The sequence below is a fragment of the Cygnus atratus genome, chromosome 12 (assembly GCF_013377495.2).
Source record: "Cygnus atratus isolate AKBS03 ecotype Queensland, Australia chromosome 12, CAtr_DNAZoo_HiC_assembly, whole genome shotgun sequence".
NCBI lineage: Eukaryota > Metazoa > Chordata > Aves > Anseriformes > Anatidae > Cygnus > Cygnus atratus.
Genome location: NC_066373.1, coordinates 14050933 through 14065280, shown reverse-complemented (window position 1 = coordinate 14065280; position 14348 = coordinate 14050933). Strand labels below are relative to the sequence as shown.

The 14348-nt window shown below is 48.8% G+C and overlaps 1 protein-coding gene across 1 annotated transcript in view; it reads left to right on the top strand.

Annotated features, from left to right (window-relative positions):
* The first annotated feature begins 1361 nt into the window (after positions 1–1361).
* Positions 1362–14348, top strand: part of NECAB2 (N-terminal EF-hand calcium binding protein 2) — a 59172-nt gene continuing 46185 nt past the window's right edge. Inside the window, exons 1-2 of the mRNA XM_050713287.1 lie at positions 1362–1556; positions 9209–9233. Of these exons, the coding sequence (XP_050569244.1) occupies positions 1362–1556; positions 9209–9233 (220 nt within the window). The remainder of the gene's footprint in view (positions 1557–9208; positions 9234–14348) is intronic.

Genomic DNA, 14348 nt, shown 5'->3' with positions numbered 1-14348 from the left:
TAGTTTCTTTGGTCATGAGCATAACCGTGTCACTTTTCCATTGCACTGTAGTCTTATCTCGATGCTCTGCACTCACCATAAATCAGTTCAGGGGCTAAAAGAGCACCTCGGGCTCCAGCTTCATGCTTGGACCTTTGCAGGGTGGGCAGTGCTGCTCTGCTGAGCTCCCCCCGCCCCGAGCAGCAGGGTCACTCCTTCCCCCTCCCTCCATTGAGCAGCCAGATCGAACCCACTCCAGCAGTCATTAGGGCCAGTTAGTAAGTCACAGCTGACATTTTGCACCGAGCAAGGCTGTGGGACCTGCCAGCTGGAAGGTTTTAATTAACTAAAACTCTCTGCGGTGCAGAGAGGGGCAGGGCGAAAGGCAGAATCCAAAGGGGGGATGAAAGCTGCCAGCACACAGGGGTCTGGCATGGCCTCTGGTCTGCCTTGGACCTTCTTTTAGAGGAGTCCCTGCCTGTGCCAGGTGGCCTCTAGTCTGGAGCTTTGCCAGCACCCTCTGCCAGGATTTATTGGTGCTTTCTGCCCTCGCTTCTCTCCACCCGTTCCTCTGCCCCCTGCCAGCCCCTCCAGCTCTAGCACTTGGGTGCTCAGGCGTGTGGCTGACTTCCCCCTGCTCTGAGTGGCTGAAAATTCTCCTGTCTAGATCCACTTAAGAAGAAAAATGAGAATTTAAATGAGGTAGAGCTGGGTTTGACGTTAACGAGAAATGATTTGGGTGAAAGCAGAGAAACAGCCCTGGACTTCCAAGCTGAGTTATGAATCTTCATGGCAAAGAGCAGTCTGCTGCTGGGTCCCAGCTCAAACTGGGGGGAACCTGGGTTTGGAGGGGGAGATGAAGTGATCAAGTGGCATTTGGGCAAGGGGGTTTATTGGCTGAAAGAGGGGATCTTGACTTGTGCAGGTGAACGCACGTGTATCACTGTCACACTGAATATCTTTGTCTAGCTGAGTGCCGTGGGTAGCTCTGTAGCCATAAATGCTGCAGTAGCCAAGCTGATTCATCCTATAGGGGCTTTTGGGGGTATGGGGTCGGGGTCACATTTTTATTTACCAGCAAGACTTTTTTGGTCTGCTGTCCTTACAAAGAGCTGCTAAAATTTAGGTGGCTACAGCCATGCTGTAAGAACGCTCCTTTTAGCCTAATAATAATAATAATAAACCACCTAAAAGGATGCTTTGCGTTGGGGAAGGGGTGACCTCCCCCACCCCCAAATTCCCCCCCTCTTCGGGCAGGGCAGGGAGAAGAGCGGGGAGCCCGCCCCCGCCCGCGGTGCGGAGGAGGAGGAGGAAGAGGAGGAGGAGGAGGAGGAGGAGGAGGAGGAGGGAGTCCCGGCTCCAGCATGAGGCCGGGCTGAGCGATGTGCGAGCAGGCAGCGCGGTCGTGCCGGGCCGGCGTGCACAGGCTGCTGCGCAAACCTCCGCCGGCGCTGCGCGGGCTGGACGGGCTCCTGCGCTGGGTGGTGGCCAGGATGAGCGACAAGGGCGTCGCCGACAGGGAGCTGCTCACCCCCGGAGCCTCTTCGCAGAGGAAGGGCACCTCCGTCATCCTCGATGTGAGTGCTCCTGCAGCCCCTCGGCTCGGGGGAGGGGGTATTTGCCCAGCCACCTGCATCCCACATCGCCGCCGCTTTCCCTTACCCCAAGTCACGCTGCATCGCTCCCCGGCTCCGGAGTCCCCTTTGCATGGATCCTGCAACCCCAAGCTCAGCTTGGGCATGGGAGTGCACAGCGATTCCTGCATCCCCCCCCCGGCCGGATTCTGCACCCCAAAGACCGATTTAGCATCAGGGTCGTTCCCCGGCTCCCATATCCCCGGCTGGTTGGAGATGTGGAGTGCAGCCTGCATCCCCTTGCCCTGTACACCTCGGGATGATTAGGGATAGGGAGAGCCTCGGTCCTGCATCTCCTGGACCGGCTGGTCGAAGGGTCCTGCACCCCATTGCCTGGGTCATGAACCCCCGATCTGGCTGGCTGTGGGGTCCTGCATCCATTTCCGTGGATCCTGCACTCTGTGGACAGCTTGGGATCGCGGATCAGGATTATTCTCTGGGTCCTACACCCCATGGGCTGGCTGAGGTTGGGGGTGAAGCCCGAATCCTGTAACCCCTTGCTGTGCATCCCGCACATTAACATGGTATGGGGGTGCATGCTGGGTCCTGCACCCTCCATTCTCTCTGAGCATGGGGGTGCACCCTGGGTCTTGCACCCTCATTCCCCGGTCCTACAGCCCCCAGGCCACCTGGGGATGCACCCTGGGTCCTTAATCCTGGTGTCAGCTCAACCTGATGGAGATGCAGGACTCCAGGTCCTACAAATGGCCCTGGTCTTGCAGCAGGGACCCCCCAGGCTCCCTGGGCAGGGGGGTGCCCCCCAGCTTCTGCACCCCAGTGCCCAGTGGGGCTGCAGCATGGTCCTGGCTGCCTGTGAGGGACTCAGACCCAGGGCTCCCCTACCCAGGTCTGGGGGGTACACGGGGGGTGCCTGGTGCCTCTGCTCTGATATTTATGGGCTTTCTGATTTGGGGGCTAAGGAGGTTATTTGCAAGCAAATGAACTAGGAGACTGGGATGGAATCAACTGGAGCGCAATGGAGTAATTACACAGCCTTTCCGACTGCAGCATCTAGTAATTAAACACAGGCACCCTTGGCTTTACTGTCCCTAGCTTTAAAAATAAAATGTAGTGAATGCAAAAATAAGCCGCCGAGGCATGGGCTATAGTGAAGGACAACTCGTGCTCTCCCTCAGCCTTAGGCAGGTGTAGCTCTGCCAGGTGAGCCCTTGGCACTTTCTCAACAATTTGCTGAGTCCTTTTCTGCATCCTTGGCATGGGCTGGTGAGTCTGAACCTCGTTACATGTGTGACAGGCATTTCGGTTCCCTGAATGAACCAATTTGAGTGTTTCTTGAGCTGCCAAAAGCAGCTCGGAGAGCAGAGCCTGGTGGATGGCCATGCCGGTGAAACGGGGCCGGGTGGCTGTGGGCTGGAGGGAAATGCTACTGCAAGGAGAAGCCAAAAGGAGATATGTAACTAATACCCTTGGGTCTTCTATGGGAGCTTTTTTTTTTTTCCCTCTTGTCCTGAGATTGCTGAAATCTTACACCAGTCTGGGCTTCAGAGCATGAATGCAATGGGGAAGCAACATTAGCTTTATACCTAGAGTCCCGAGTTAGAACATATTTCCAGCAAAATGGTATTTTAGCTGTTCAACTTTACTTTCTTTAAATAGATTTTTGTTTATTTGTTTTGCTTGTTTTACACTTTGAGGTTTGAGCTGGGAGAATGAGCCATGAACTTTCAGGATGGTTTTAACCGTTGGCAATATTAGTTCAATAAGCTCCTGAGCCTTTTTCCTGTTCACAGCGGGACTCAGAGCCCCTTTACACCTGCTGAAAGTAGAAATGGCTGCTGGAAGTGTAAGGTTTGAGGTTTCTTTCTTTTTCCTTCTCCTCCCTTAGATCCCGTTTCTCCCTTTTCTTCTGTTACAATAGAAACTGCAATTTAAGCTGTGGCTTTATTGTAACAGGCTCTTCAAACTCGTGGTGAGAGCTTGCTTTAATACATAGAGTTAACAACCTGGGGAATGTGCATTTAGGTTAATTTTCACACATTAGCAGGAAAGTAACAAAGATCATGCCCAAACCATCAGGGATGAGAGCAGATTTTTCCAGCTAACCCATTCCTGCTCCTGTGCTGTGTGGATGTGCTCGGGAGGCAGTGGGTCCCAGCTCCAGGGCTGTGCCACTCCTCAAGGGCTGGAGTAAAGACCTGGGAGATTTTGTGTTTAATCAGCATCCACATCAGCTGGGGGTGCTCTGCAGGTGGTTCATCAGGAAGGTGGATTAAGCTTGGTTTTGGTTATGAAGTGGGTAAGATGGCTCTGATGCTAGTGGTACACTCATCACTTCTTCATCTGTTCCAGCTTTCTTTTGGCCCGAGCATCCCCAAAGAATTTGTTCTGATTCCTCTGGACCATGGGGGAGACTGATGCTCAGTGAGAAGTTTCCTGCTCCCTCTGCACCAAAGAAGCAGAACTGGGATGTTGTGGGGTGAAAGCAAGGGCTGAGGAAGAAGGAGATAGAAGGAGAGGGTCTGATGTCTTCTGCTGTCAGCTTGGAGGATGAATCCTAGCTTAGGGTTACTTCAGCATTTTTCTTTTGCTTGTGTCTTTTCAGGTGAATTTTTTTTTTTAAAAGTTAAATAGTTCAGCTCAAAGTCATAGATTTCCAAGTGTAAAAAATAGCTAAAACTGCAGACTAACAAAAGCCTGGTAACAAACTAATGGAGAAGATAATTTAAGTGCTCAGCACTTCCTAAAGCAGGCAGCAAGGAAAACCAGGAGTCGCAGATGCTCTTCAAGGGGGGTGGTGGGTGAAGCCGAGGTTGTGTTTAGTGGGGAGCTCGTACAGTGTCCCTGGGTCCGTCCCCATCCCAATCTCATCCACGGGTGATTGTCCCTGGGTGTTTGCATCCCACATTGGGATCGCATGTGGCTGCCCCATCCACAAGAACCAAATGCTCTGGATTTGCAGCGTGCAGTTTGCTGTGGATTACTGGGGTCTGTCCCCAGCTTCTGAGGACAAGACCACAGTAATGCTGTGGTCTGCACCGGCTTTCTGGGCTGCTTGAAGACGTCCTCCATGGGCTCTGAGCTTCTGTCCTGCTTCATGAGGACAAAACCTCTTTTGAAAGGAAGCTGACATTGCCATGGCGCTACTCGTGCCACCGTGACCACACGTGGGTTTTTCTAGTCCAGAACAAATCCGCAAATATCCTAAGACTGATAAAATGGGAAACATGGGTTGGAGGTTGGAAAAACCTATGTCAGATCTTATTTGCTGTATGTGAATGAGTATACATGTAATATAGGGCTGAGGTTTTCGGCTCCCAAGGTGTGGGAAATGTCTAGACAGGTATTGCTCTGTCTGGGAGTACTTCAGTTCTTATTTACAGACTGCTCTTACTCATCTCTTCCTGCCTTTCATGTGGAAACCAGCGCTGGTAACAGTGTGACCTATGGCGGGTGTCAGGGCTGGGCAGCAGCACCGAGCTGCCCCTTCAGATTTCTGCTGGAAAGAGCTCACGTACCCCCTGGCTTTGCCAAAAGTGACTGAATGTCTTGTGGCCAGCACTTTTAGGTTTTAATTTAAAAGTCCCTGAGGAAAGCAATGCCATTGCTTTCAGGTCAGGTGAAGCTATTTCTAAGAGAGGTTCACTGAGGACTAATTCTGACCCTCATCTGTCCCCTTCCTTCTCCAGCAAGGTCATAAAGACCACTTCAAACCCAGCTCTCCTCTTGTGCCCTCACTTACATAGCCAGAGCTGATTTGCACTTCGGCCCCATTCGAGGTATTTGGGTAGTACATACCAAGAATTTAGCTTGTGCCAGGTGTGTGTTTCCAGATGTAGACCCCCCAAATTGGCACCGTTTTCCAACTGTTTTGTCAGTGGTGCCATTTGCAGTGCAACCTCAACCAGTAAAGCCACCACAGCTGTGTGAATCCTTTCTTAAACCCCTCCTGTTTTGGCTTTTTAAGGTTGACTCACTCTCCTGTCCTCATTTACCTTCTCACTTCCACAAGTGAAGCAGGCAGGCTGTACAAGCTCTTTGTTTCCTCTTCTCCTCTCCATCCTCCCTACGTGAGGTCCTTGCTCTGAAATCCTCCCCTGGAGCAGGGCTGGCTGGGCTTTGCACCTGGGGGTAGCTCACTGCAGGGGCTGTAATCGTGCACAGAAGCTCACCTTTGCCATCCTAGCATGAGATGGAGCCACACCTGGGGCTGGGTTTTTGCAGAAGTAACATCCAGTGCTGGATATCTGATGACATCAACTGCAGCTCCTGCCCCTCTCTTGCACCCTTGATTTATGCAGCTAGGTGGTAAACACAAAGGAGGAGGTAAGAGGGAGAAGTGAAATGGTTTTAGCTGCTCTTCTTATGGATGTAAAAAAACCTGTGAGCAACACAGAGGCTGTTGGAGAGGAATTTCCTTCCACGAGGATATAAAACCTTGCCTCAGCTCCGAATGAGGCGTCAAGACCTGTAGGGAAGGGAACAGAAAGGAAGAACAGGGGTGTGGGAACATGGCGAAAAAATTAATCAGGCTTTTACTTCTCTCTTGGTATCTGGATGCTCTCTCATCCGTAGGCTTTCCTCACCCGGGAGGTTTGGATCCTGTTTGTCCTCAGTTCTGCATTGAGATTATCAGGGAAAACATAATTCTAGCTCAGCTGCACTCTTTATTTTAAATCAACAGCATATTAACCTGCTGAAGGAATAATAAACTCTACAAACCCTGTAATAATTCCTGGGCTTGTTAGGGGAGTGCCTGTGTGTGAATTTAATAAAATTGCCAAGAAAACCTCCCTCAAGTAGCCTCCAGTGTAGCTTTTTCTAATCCAAGAGCTCGGAGAAGGCAGAGCTGAATGTTTAAATTTGAAACCATCAATTTTACTGCAAGTTTATTATTACCGCCAGCAGTTTGAATTGCTTACTTCTGCCAGATATCTGCGGTAGCCATTTGAGAACACAGCAGAAATAAAGACAGCCATAGGAAGTTTTGAAAAACGCTGCTGCCTCAGAGTAACGTAGCGTTTCTATCCATCTAAACAGCTCGTAAATGGACCAAGCGTGCTGCAGACAAAACTGCGTGCATTGCAGGAGTAAATCCTATAACACAGGTTAATCCGGTCCACGTTGTGGGATTCCTCGCCATGCCATTTAGCTTGTGCTCCAGAAGCCTTGCTTAATAGGTCTAAAGCAGGGCTGATGGGGAGATGCCCGGTGTAGTAGATTTGGGACTGGATCATTTCTCGTTGACCACCTGCAAGCAGTGCATTACCCCGGCAATGGGAGAACTGGGGGCGATGGAGCAGAAAGAGCATCCCGGGCCAGGATCGGCGGTGCTGCCGCTCCTCCACTGAATCTGAGCAACTTCATTGCTGGTCAAAAAGCAGCACTGATGGGGCCATCGGGTGCTGCTGCTTGCTTTAGCTTTGCCACTTAGTGTAAATCCCGTGTCTTCCCAGAAGCAGCATTTTTGGCAGCACCAGCAAGCTATCACAGAGCGCGTTATGTCTCTATCGGCCTCCCAATGCTCATTCATACCTTGATGCTGCCTGCCTGTGTTGACAGATGGCTTTATCTTAAATTGCTTTCTCTCCTTGTGTCCTGTTTTAATTTTTGTGTGTGTAAAGTTTTCATAGTCCAATTAAGCTGGAAGAATAAATCTTGTTCATTAACAGTAAAAGCTGAACAGCTTGGTCCTGTAGATAAAGCTTGGTAGCTGATGTGGTCCTCCCTTAACAGGTTTGGCCATGAAATCTTGGTGCTTTTGCCTTAGATGTAGTTCAGCACATCAACTTACAGCCAGGCTGATTCCCTATTAGTAGACAATTTATATATATTTATATATATATTTTTTTCCCCTCTTTCTCCAAGAGTTCATTGCGAGGTTGGTGGCTCCACAGGACACAGCACCATGGGTTGAGCTGTTCTCCCACTTTAAGCTGTGGTTCACTTTTGTTCTTGCTTTCCTTTTCTCCCTCTGACTGTTGTGCTTGGCGGGGTGGTGATCTCCCACAGCACCTTAAAATAGACATTGCTGCTTCTGTGTTAGAATTTATGTAATGCCTTTGTCTCCAAGCAGTGGGAACAGTGACAAAAGCATGCAGCGATGAAATAGAAAACCCTGAAATAATCAGCATCCAGAAAGCAAAGTACCTTGTCTGGAGGTGTTCACTGGGAGTGAGGAAATAGGGTGTCCACGCCTGGAAAAAAGGAATGTTTCATAGTCCAGGCAGGGCATAGTGCTCATGGCCAAGTGATGTGTGCCAAAACCCTGGGAATGCTTGAGGTCCTGCTTGTCCAGCCCTAAGGAAGGATTCTTTATTCTTCCATCCCATAGACAAGCCATGACTGGTCCTTCAAATCCCATATCTAATCTCAATGAGGCCCATAAGCATGGAGACAGGTAGGATTTTCCCTCTGGACTTCTAGCTGTTCTCAGAAATGGGCAGCCCAAGAGCTGTGGTGGCAAGCCCTAATCCTTGTAGGGCTCTTAGGGTTCTCCTGAAGGCTAGCACCCAGCTGCTTCCACCACGTGCCTCAAGCAGAAGGCATTTGCTCCTGCCCAAGCGTGCCAGAAACTACAGCTTTGACTTTGCCCTGTCCAGCCTAGGACTTCTGGCAAAAGAATGATTAATGTTGCTTAATTAAACCATACTCATTTAACTAGCACATTCTGCAATGCAATTTGTCTCTTGGGTTTCTTGTGCACAGCAGTTTCTTCTCTGGCTTTTTTTTTGGATTGATTCTATGACCCAGAAAAGAAGAGATTGCATTTTACGGCTGCCTCTGATCTGTCCTACTGGTGCTTTTATTCCCTCTGCAGGGAATTTTCTTTGTGCAGCCAAAAATCTCTGCTCTGGCTCAAATTAATAGGGTCAGGTCTGAAGAGATGATGATAAAGTTTTCCCTTTTCTGTCCAGTTTATGAGCATCTTAATTTTTCGGTAATTTACGGCCAAGCTTGCACCAGCAGCCATTTTTAGCAGCAGCCTGTAAGATCTCAGCCCCTGCACAAGGCTTTTGCTGTTAATCGCATTGTGTCAGGGGACTTGTCCTAAGATTAGACTAGTCAGAAATGCAGCAGTTTTTTTGCTGTCTTCTTCCCTGGCAAATTCCACTGTACTACACCTTCTTGCAGTTTTTCCTTCTGAAAAGTCTGTCTGGTTCCTCTCTCTGGGCTGTTCCTCCACACAGTAGTTTTAAGCCTAGGTATAATCTCCTTCTCATGCAGGAAACTTGCTTAAAAAAAATAAATAAGAGCTAGGTAAATAATTTGAGAAGTGCAGAACTGTGACACTTGGTTTAAGAGAGATTATTGATGCTAGAGAAATTGGCTGCGCTGCTGGTGTCACTGTGTGTGTGTGTGTGTGTGTGTGTGTTGGACCCGTGCTTTTGGCTTTCTTCTGCAAAGGGGATGGGAAATAAATGAACTGCTGGAGCACTCACTGTGCTCCAAAGCTGACCATGCCGATACTGCCCCCAGGTGGTGGTTGACCATTGTATGGGGCCAGGGGCTGGGTCTTGAAAGGGGTGGGCTCCAAAAAGCATCTGAGATGGCTTGGGGGGGGGCTTAACTGCAACCCCAAACCCTTCCAGCTGACCCACATAGTAAACACCCCTCTCTCTCTCTTTCAATTCTAGATTTTCAGAAGAGCTGACAAAAATGGTAAGTCTGAACGTTCACGTTTCGCTTTTTTTTTCCACTTAACTTCTGTCATTATTATTTTTTTTCCCTAGATGATAACATCCAACTGTTTAAATGCCGTTCAGTTTCCTGGGTCTGACACTGATGCCGTTTAAGCTTTGGAAGAGATTTTGTCATTTCTTTGGCTGAGGTATTCTTAGAGCAGACGTGATACTAGTGTGCAAGTCTGCATGGCAATATCTGCCAAATTTGGGGCAGCTTTACAAGCCTGAAAAGAACATTTAAAAAATAAATCACAGCTAAGTGATAAGTGAGGATCCTTCTCTTTGTGATCTTGGAGTAGCTTTGTAAAATGGACCTAACCTGTGAATATTTGTAGTTTGGTTCCTGTTGGACTGGGCGCATGCATCAAGGGGCAGTATGCATTTATGTTTATTTTTGGTTTATGCCTGTTGAAACCTGAACAACTTAGCTGAAGCCTGGTCTTGCCCTAGGATGGGGAATAGCACAGAGATGTCTTCATTAAATGGTTTGGGATCGAGAAAGGAGAGAGTGGGTCTGCTGTGAGATAACACGGTTACAGGAAAAACAGGCAGTGGGTCCCATTCCGCCCTGCGTGGCTCCTAGCTAAATCCCAAGGGCCTGTCTCTATTCTTTCCCTTTTACACAATGAGAAAATCAAATATATATCGAGACCGTGTGTGTTTGCAGAGGGACTTGTGGGAGGCTGTGCAAGGCGCACGGAGGGAGGCAGGGTTTTTCCCCTACCAGATTTAAACGGGAGACACTTGATTTCAGAAAGAGCTGGTGAGGACTATCACTGCCACTGGCCTGTAAGCAGTCAATGCCCCGACACCACAATAAGATCCTGAAATGTATTACTTGACTAAGCTGAGCAATAACGCAGTACAAGGAGATGCTGAGGGGGCTAGCATGGGGGGAGCACCTTAAGTGATGCTTGCAGGGAAAAATGAACTGCTCTTGCCACCCACACTGCCATACTTCACGGCCTCCTGAGCATTTAACTGTTGCAGTGATTTATTACTGGAATAAAAAATAATAAAAATGTTACTCTGCTGAACACAGCTCAAAAGGAGCTTTTTCAAACTGAGTTTTCAAACTCAGCCAAACGATGCTGTGCTTTTATTTTAGACACAGTTCAATTTATAACAGCTGTGACAGGACTGGAGAACCAGAACGCAGAGTGCAATGTTTTGTCTTCGGTCTTTTACCAAGGCAAAGAAGGACGAGGTACCTGGATGCTTCTCCCTTTGTAAGGTTCGAGCAAGTGAACTGCGGATGACAGGTGGGATCACTCGGGCTGTTTGGGGAAGGCAGACAGTGAGCTGCTCAGACGCAGCCTGGTGCTTAAGAGCATTTTCTTGTCCTGCTCATCCGACCGGAGGGAGTCTGGATTTGGGCAAAGAGGCAGAGATTAGCACCCCAGACCTGAACCTGGGGAGTCCATCAGCTACCCTCAGCACCAAAATGCCTCTCCGTGGTGACATGCATGGGCTGTCCTGCCCAGCAGATGTACCCACTGCCACTTTTCGGCAGGTTTTCACCATGTAAACCCATGTGTGGAGCAATGGAGCCTGCACACGTGGCAAGACAGCTTTGGTAATAAGCGTTTCACACAACAGGAGAAAAAAAAACTGTTAATACTTCCCTTGATTTCCAGCTTATTGCTTGCCAGCTGTAACATCTGCTGCAGAAATATGGGGCGCACCATGTAGTGGAGAGCTTCTGGCTCAGCAGGTAGATGTGTTTTTGGGGGTGCTGAGCACCTCTTCACCCCACCACGGGTGCTCCCCTGGGTGCTGTTTGCCTGAGCATCGGACAGGGATGCTTGTGTGGCTCAGAAATGGAGCATTCCTTGTCTAGGTCACAAAATATTGAAACAAACATGGATCTCCAGTGATGTATCTGCTGCCCGTTCACTGTCAGTGCGGTGCGTGTAACGGGGGTGGGATGATGTCCCAGCACCCACAGTCACATTGCTGTGGTCTGCAGCCTTCTCTTCCTACCAGTGTAAGCCTCCATGGGGCTGTCTGATGCCAGAGGCATCTCCCACCTTAGTATATTTAAAAATGGACTCAGAGGTGCATTAGACATTGCATTATGGTTTGGGGAGGTAGCTCAGGTTCTGGGGAGCCCACCTCGTTTTCCATCAACTTCAGCATCTCAGCTGGATGCAGTGTCTAGTAGACAAAAGCATGCAAACAGCTAGTAGGAAAGAAGAAATTGGTGTTAAAATGAATAATTTAAACATGTAATATTAGTGTGTGACATGTCCCCACCTTACAAGGGTGCTTCAAGGAGAGAGATGCTAAACATGATACATTCCTGTTCTGTTCACAAAGCCAGGTGATCTCTGAGGAAGGAGTTTTCTGTATCTTGGCTTCTATTCCCATTCCCTTCGGTGCAGTCGGCCTCCAGCTTCATTGCTGGCCAACAGAGCATGGTCCTCCCCGTGGAGAGAGGCCATCGGGATATACCTTTTCCTTTCCATGACCTGCTGTCACCACGTAGTCTGAATTCAGGTGGCAGCCCTATCCCCGCACTGACTCCTTGAGGTGAGGGGCCAGCACCTGCCACTCCTGGTGCCAGGCTTTGGCGGCTGCTCTCATTTGCCTACCTCTTGGCAATGGGGCTTGCTGCACTCTGTAATTAGCCCAGCATGTTCCTCAGCAGCCTTTGGGTGTCACGGCTCCCTGCAGACACCCCTCCAGCACCCCGCAGCTCATAGCAGCTGCTGCACGAGGCATGCAGGGATATTTCCCTCCCTGCAAACTCTGGCTTGGAGGTTTCCAGAGACAGCAATAATATCTTTGTGTTTCATATCCCTAGGGATAGCCTTTTCATGACTTCCTCTGACATCCTGGCCTTTAATTTATTGATTCATTGAAACTTGGCCTCTTCATTGCTTTACCATTTACAGCTCTGAGGATCAATGGGAGCGTCAGCTGGCTGCTTTCATGTCCCACCACGGGCTGCCCATGTGACATACGCAGACTTCTGCTGAAAAATGAAAGTCTTGCACTTTTAGGTTTTTCTCTGAATCCCAGGAAGGGGCTCTGAGCTCTAGACAGGCTGCAAAAAACAAAAGCTCCCAGGTTCTCAAAATATCATACCCTGTTACTGGGCTTCAGCTGCCTCCACACCTGTGGAGGCTCTTGTCTAGCAAGGACTTTGCTCCCTTTAATTAACCATCTGTGACAAATCATTAGCAAGCACCATGTGACAGCAGCACCCCAGGGAGGGAGCTCCCAGGGTGGGCAGTGCTGGCAGCGTCATCCTAAAGCAGCAGCTTTTGCTTTCCTCAGTTGTGCTAAAGCTGCTCTTGAAGACAAGACCTATAGAAATAGTAGGGAAGAGCTCAGCTTTTGCCTTCTGCTTTAACTTCTGCAGCTTATTTAACTCTCACCATCCAGAGATTAGGTGCGTAAAGGGTTGGCTCGAGTGCAAAGCTGCTGTGGTGTCCTCAGGTGAGAGTCTTTGCAGAGCTATGGCCCTGCTGGTGCATGCCTGCTGGTCCTGACGGCAGTGTGAGATGAGTTTTGGGTGCCCAGCTATGCTGCTGAGTTTGTTCCCATCTGCAGAACATAAAAGATTTGCTCCATAACTGCTTCTCCAGTTGAAATTGCAATATAGAAGTTCCCATGCTACTCCTTTGCGTTATAGGCTTAAGGAGTTGTTTTATTTAATGTGCAGCCTCCTATAGTCAGGAGGTCTTGCATTTGGAAGTCTTTTCAGTGTCTTGATGGTTTTCAGCCTGGTAAAAGCGGTGTGTGTGTGGTGTTAATGCAATGTGGATAGTTCAGGCATGGTAATTATGGAGCCTGGCCATGTGAACCCAGAGCTTCTCCCCCCCCTCTTCTTCCTTCCAAAGTTCCTCGGCATAAATTCTTAATTCGTGTAAACTAGGATGTTCTTGGTGCAAGATGCTAAAACATATTATTGTTCCTGCTGTGTTTAGGTACTTGAACAAAGGTGATTTCACTCAGTGCCTACATGTACTGGGAGACCTCTAAGGAAGCAGCTCTTGCTCACTGAAGGACATCTTGTTCTCCTGCCCCAGAGGAGAACTGAGACTGGTGAATACGAGTTGTCCCTGACCTTTTCCCCATCAACAATACCAAGCAGCTGGATTTGCAGCTTATCTGTGTGATAAACTGAGCAAACAGTCTGGGTAGCACATCTTGAAACAATGAACACATTGGAGATGTCTGAATAAACTGGCAAATGGCCTGACAAAAGGGAAAAGGGCTGGGACGTAACCTTCTGACAGTGAATAATTTAGCTATCTCCAGTCGTGCTTTGCAGGGGCACGGCTGTCAGTCACTCGAAATAATCTTTTTTCTTCCATGTAGGAGTGTTTTTCCTTTCCCTGCTAATAAATCCACCTACTGTCTTGTAATCCTTCTAGTCCCAGTAAACAATACTTAATCATTTAATTGGCATGTGGTGGGAAAAAGGAGGCAACTTTTTTTAGGCTCATGAAGCTGAGCTGTCCGTCATCTGAGGTATCTACTGTGTACTTTAATCCTCTCTTCCGAAAGCTGTTAATCAATTATAAGTTAAATAGCCCAGCATTCACTTTGAAAGATTAAGATGGTTTTATTTTGACAGACCAGCCTAATTGCTAATGATCAGTTATAAAAATGTTCCTCCACGGAAACAGGAGTTTTGTTATCTGGAAATCTCCAGTCCCTGCAGCTACCTAGCTCCCGTGGCCGGGGTAACTAAACGTGATGTGCATCCCATACAAGGTTTTAAATGCTGGCTACGTAGCAGCCGGCTGAGAAGATGTTGAGAAGGCAAGAAGCTGCCATTAGCCATGGTAATCAGAACCGCCGATCAGTGAGCTGACTGGGCGTTTTGCTGCAAATAAGGCCAAGGCTATGTCACCCTTAGCAAATAAATCCTGTCCCCGGTAGCTCTACTGGAAAGCACCTTCTCCTCAGAACGTGCAATCTGTTATGTTCACAGCATATTCAGCAAGTAATTTGGCAAAGCTACGGTTGTGAATCATCAAGCCATTTTCCAAGGGGCATTGTTACCTGTATTGGATGCATTGTCAGTGTAATTATCTGTAACCACAGTCTTGGAAAGTGGCTCAGATATTGACCCTGA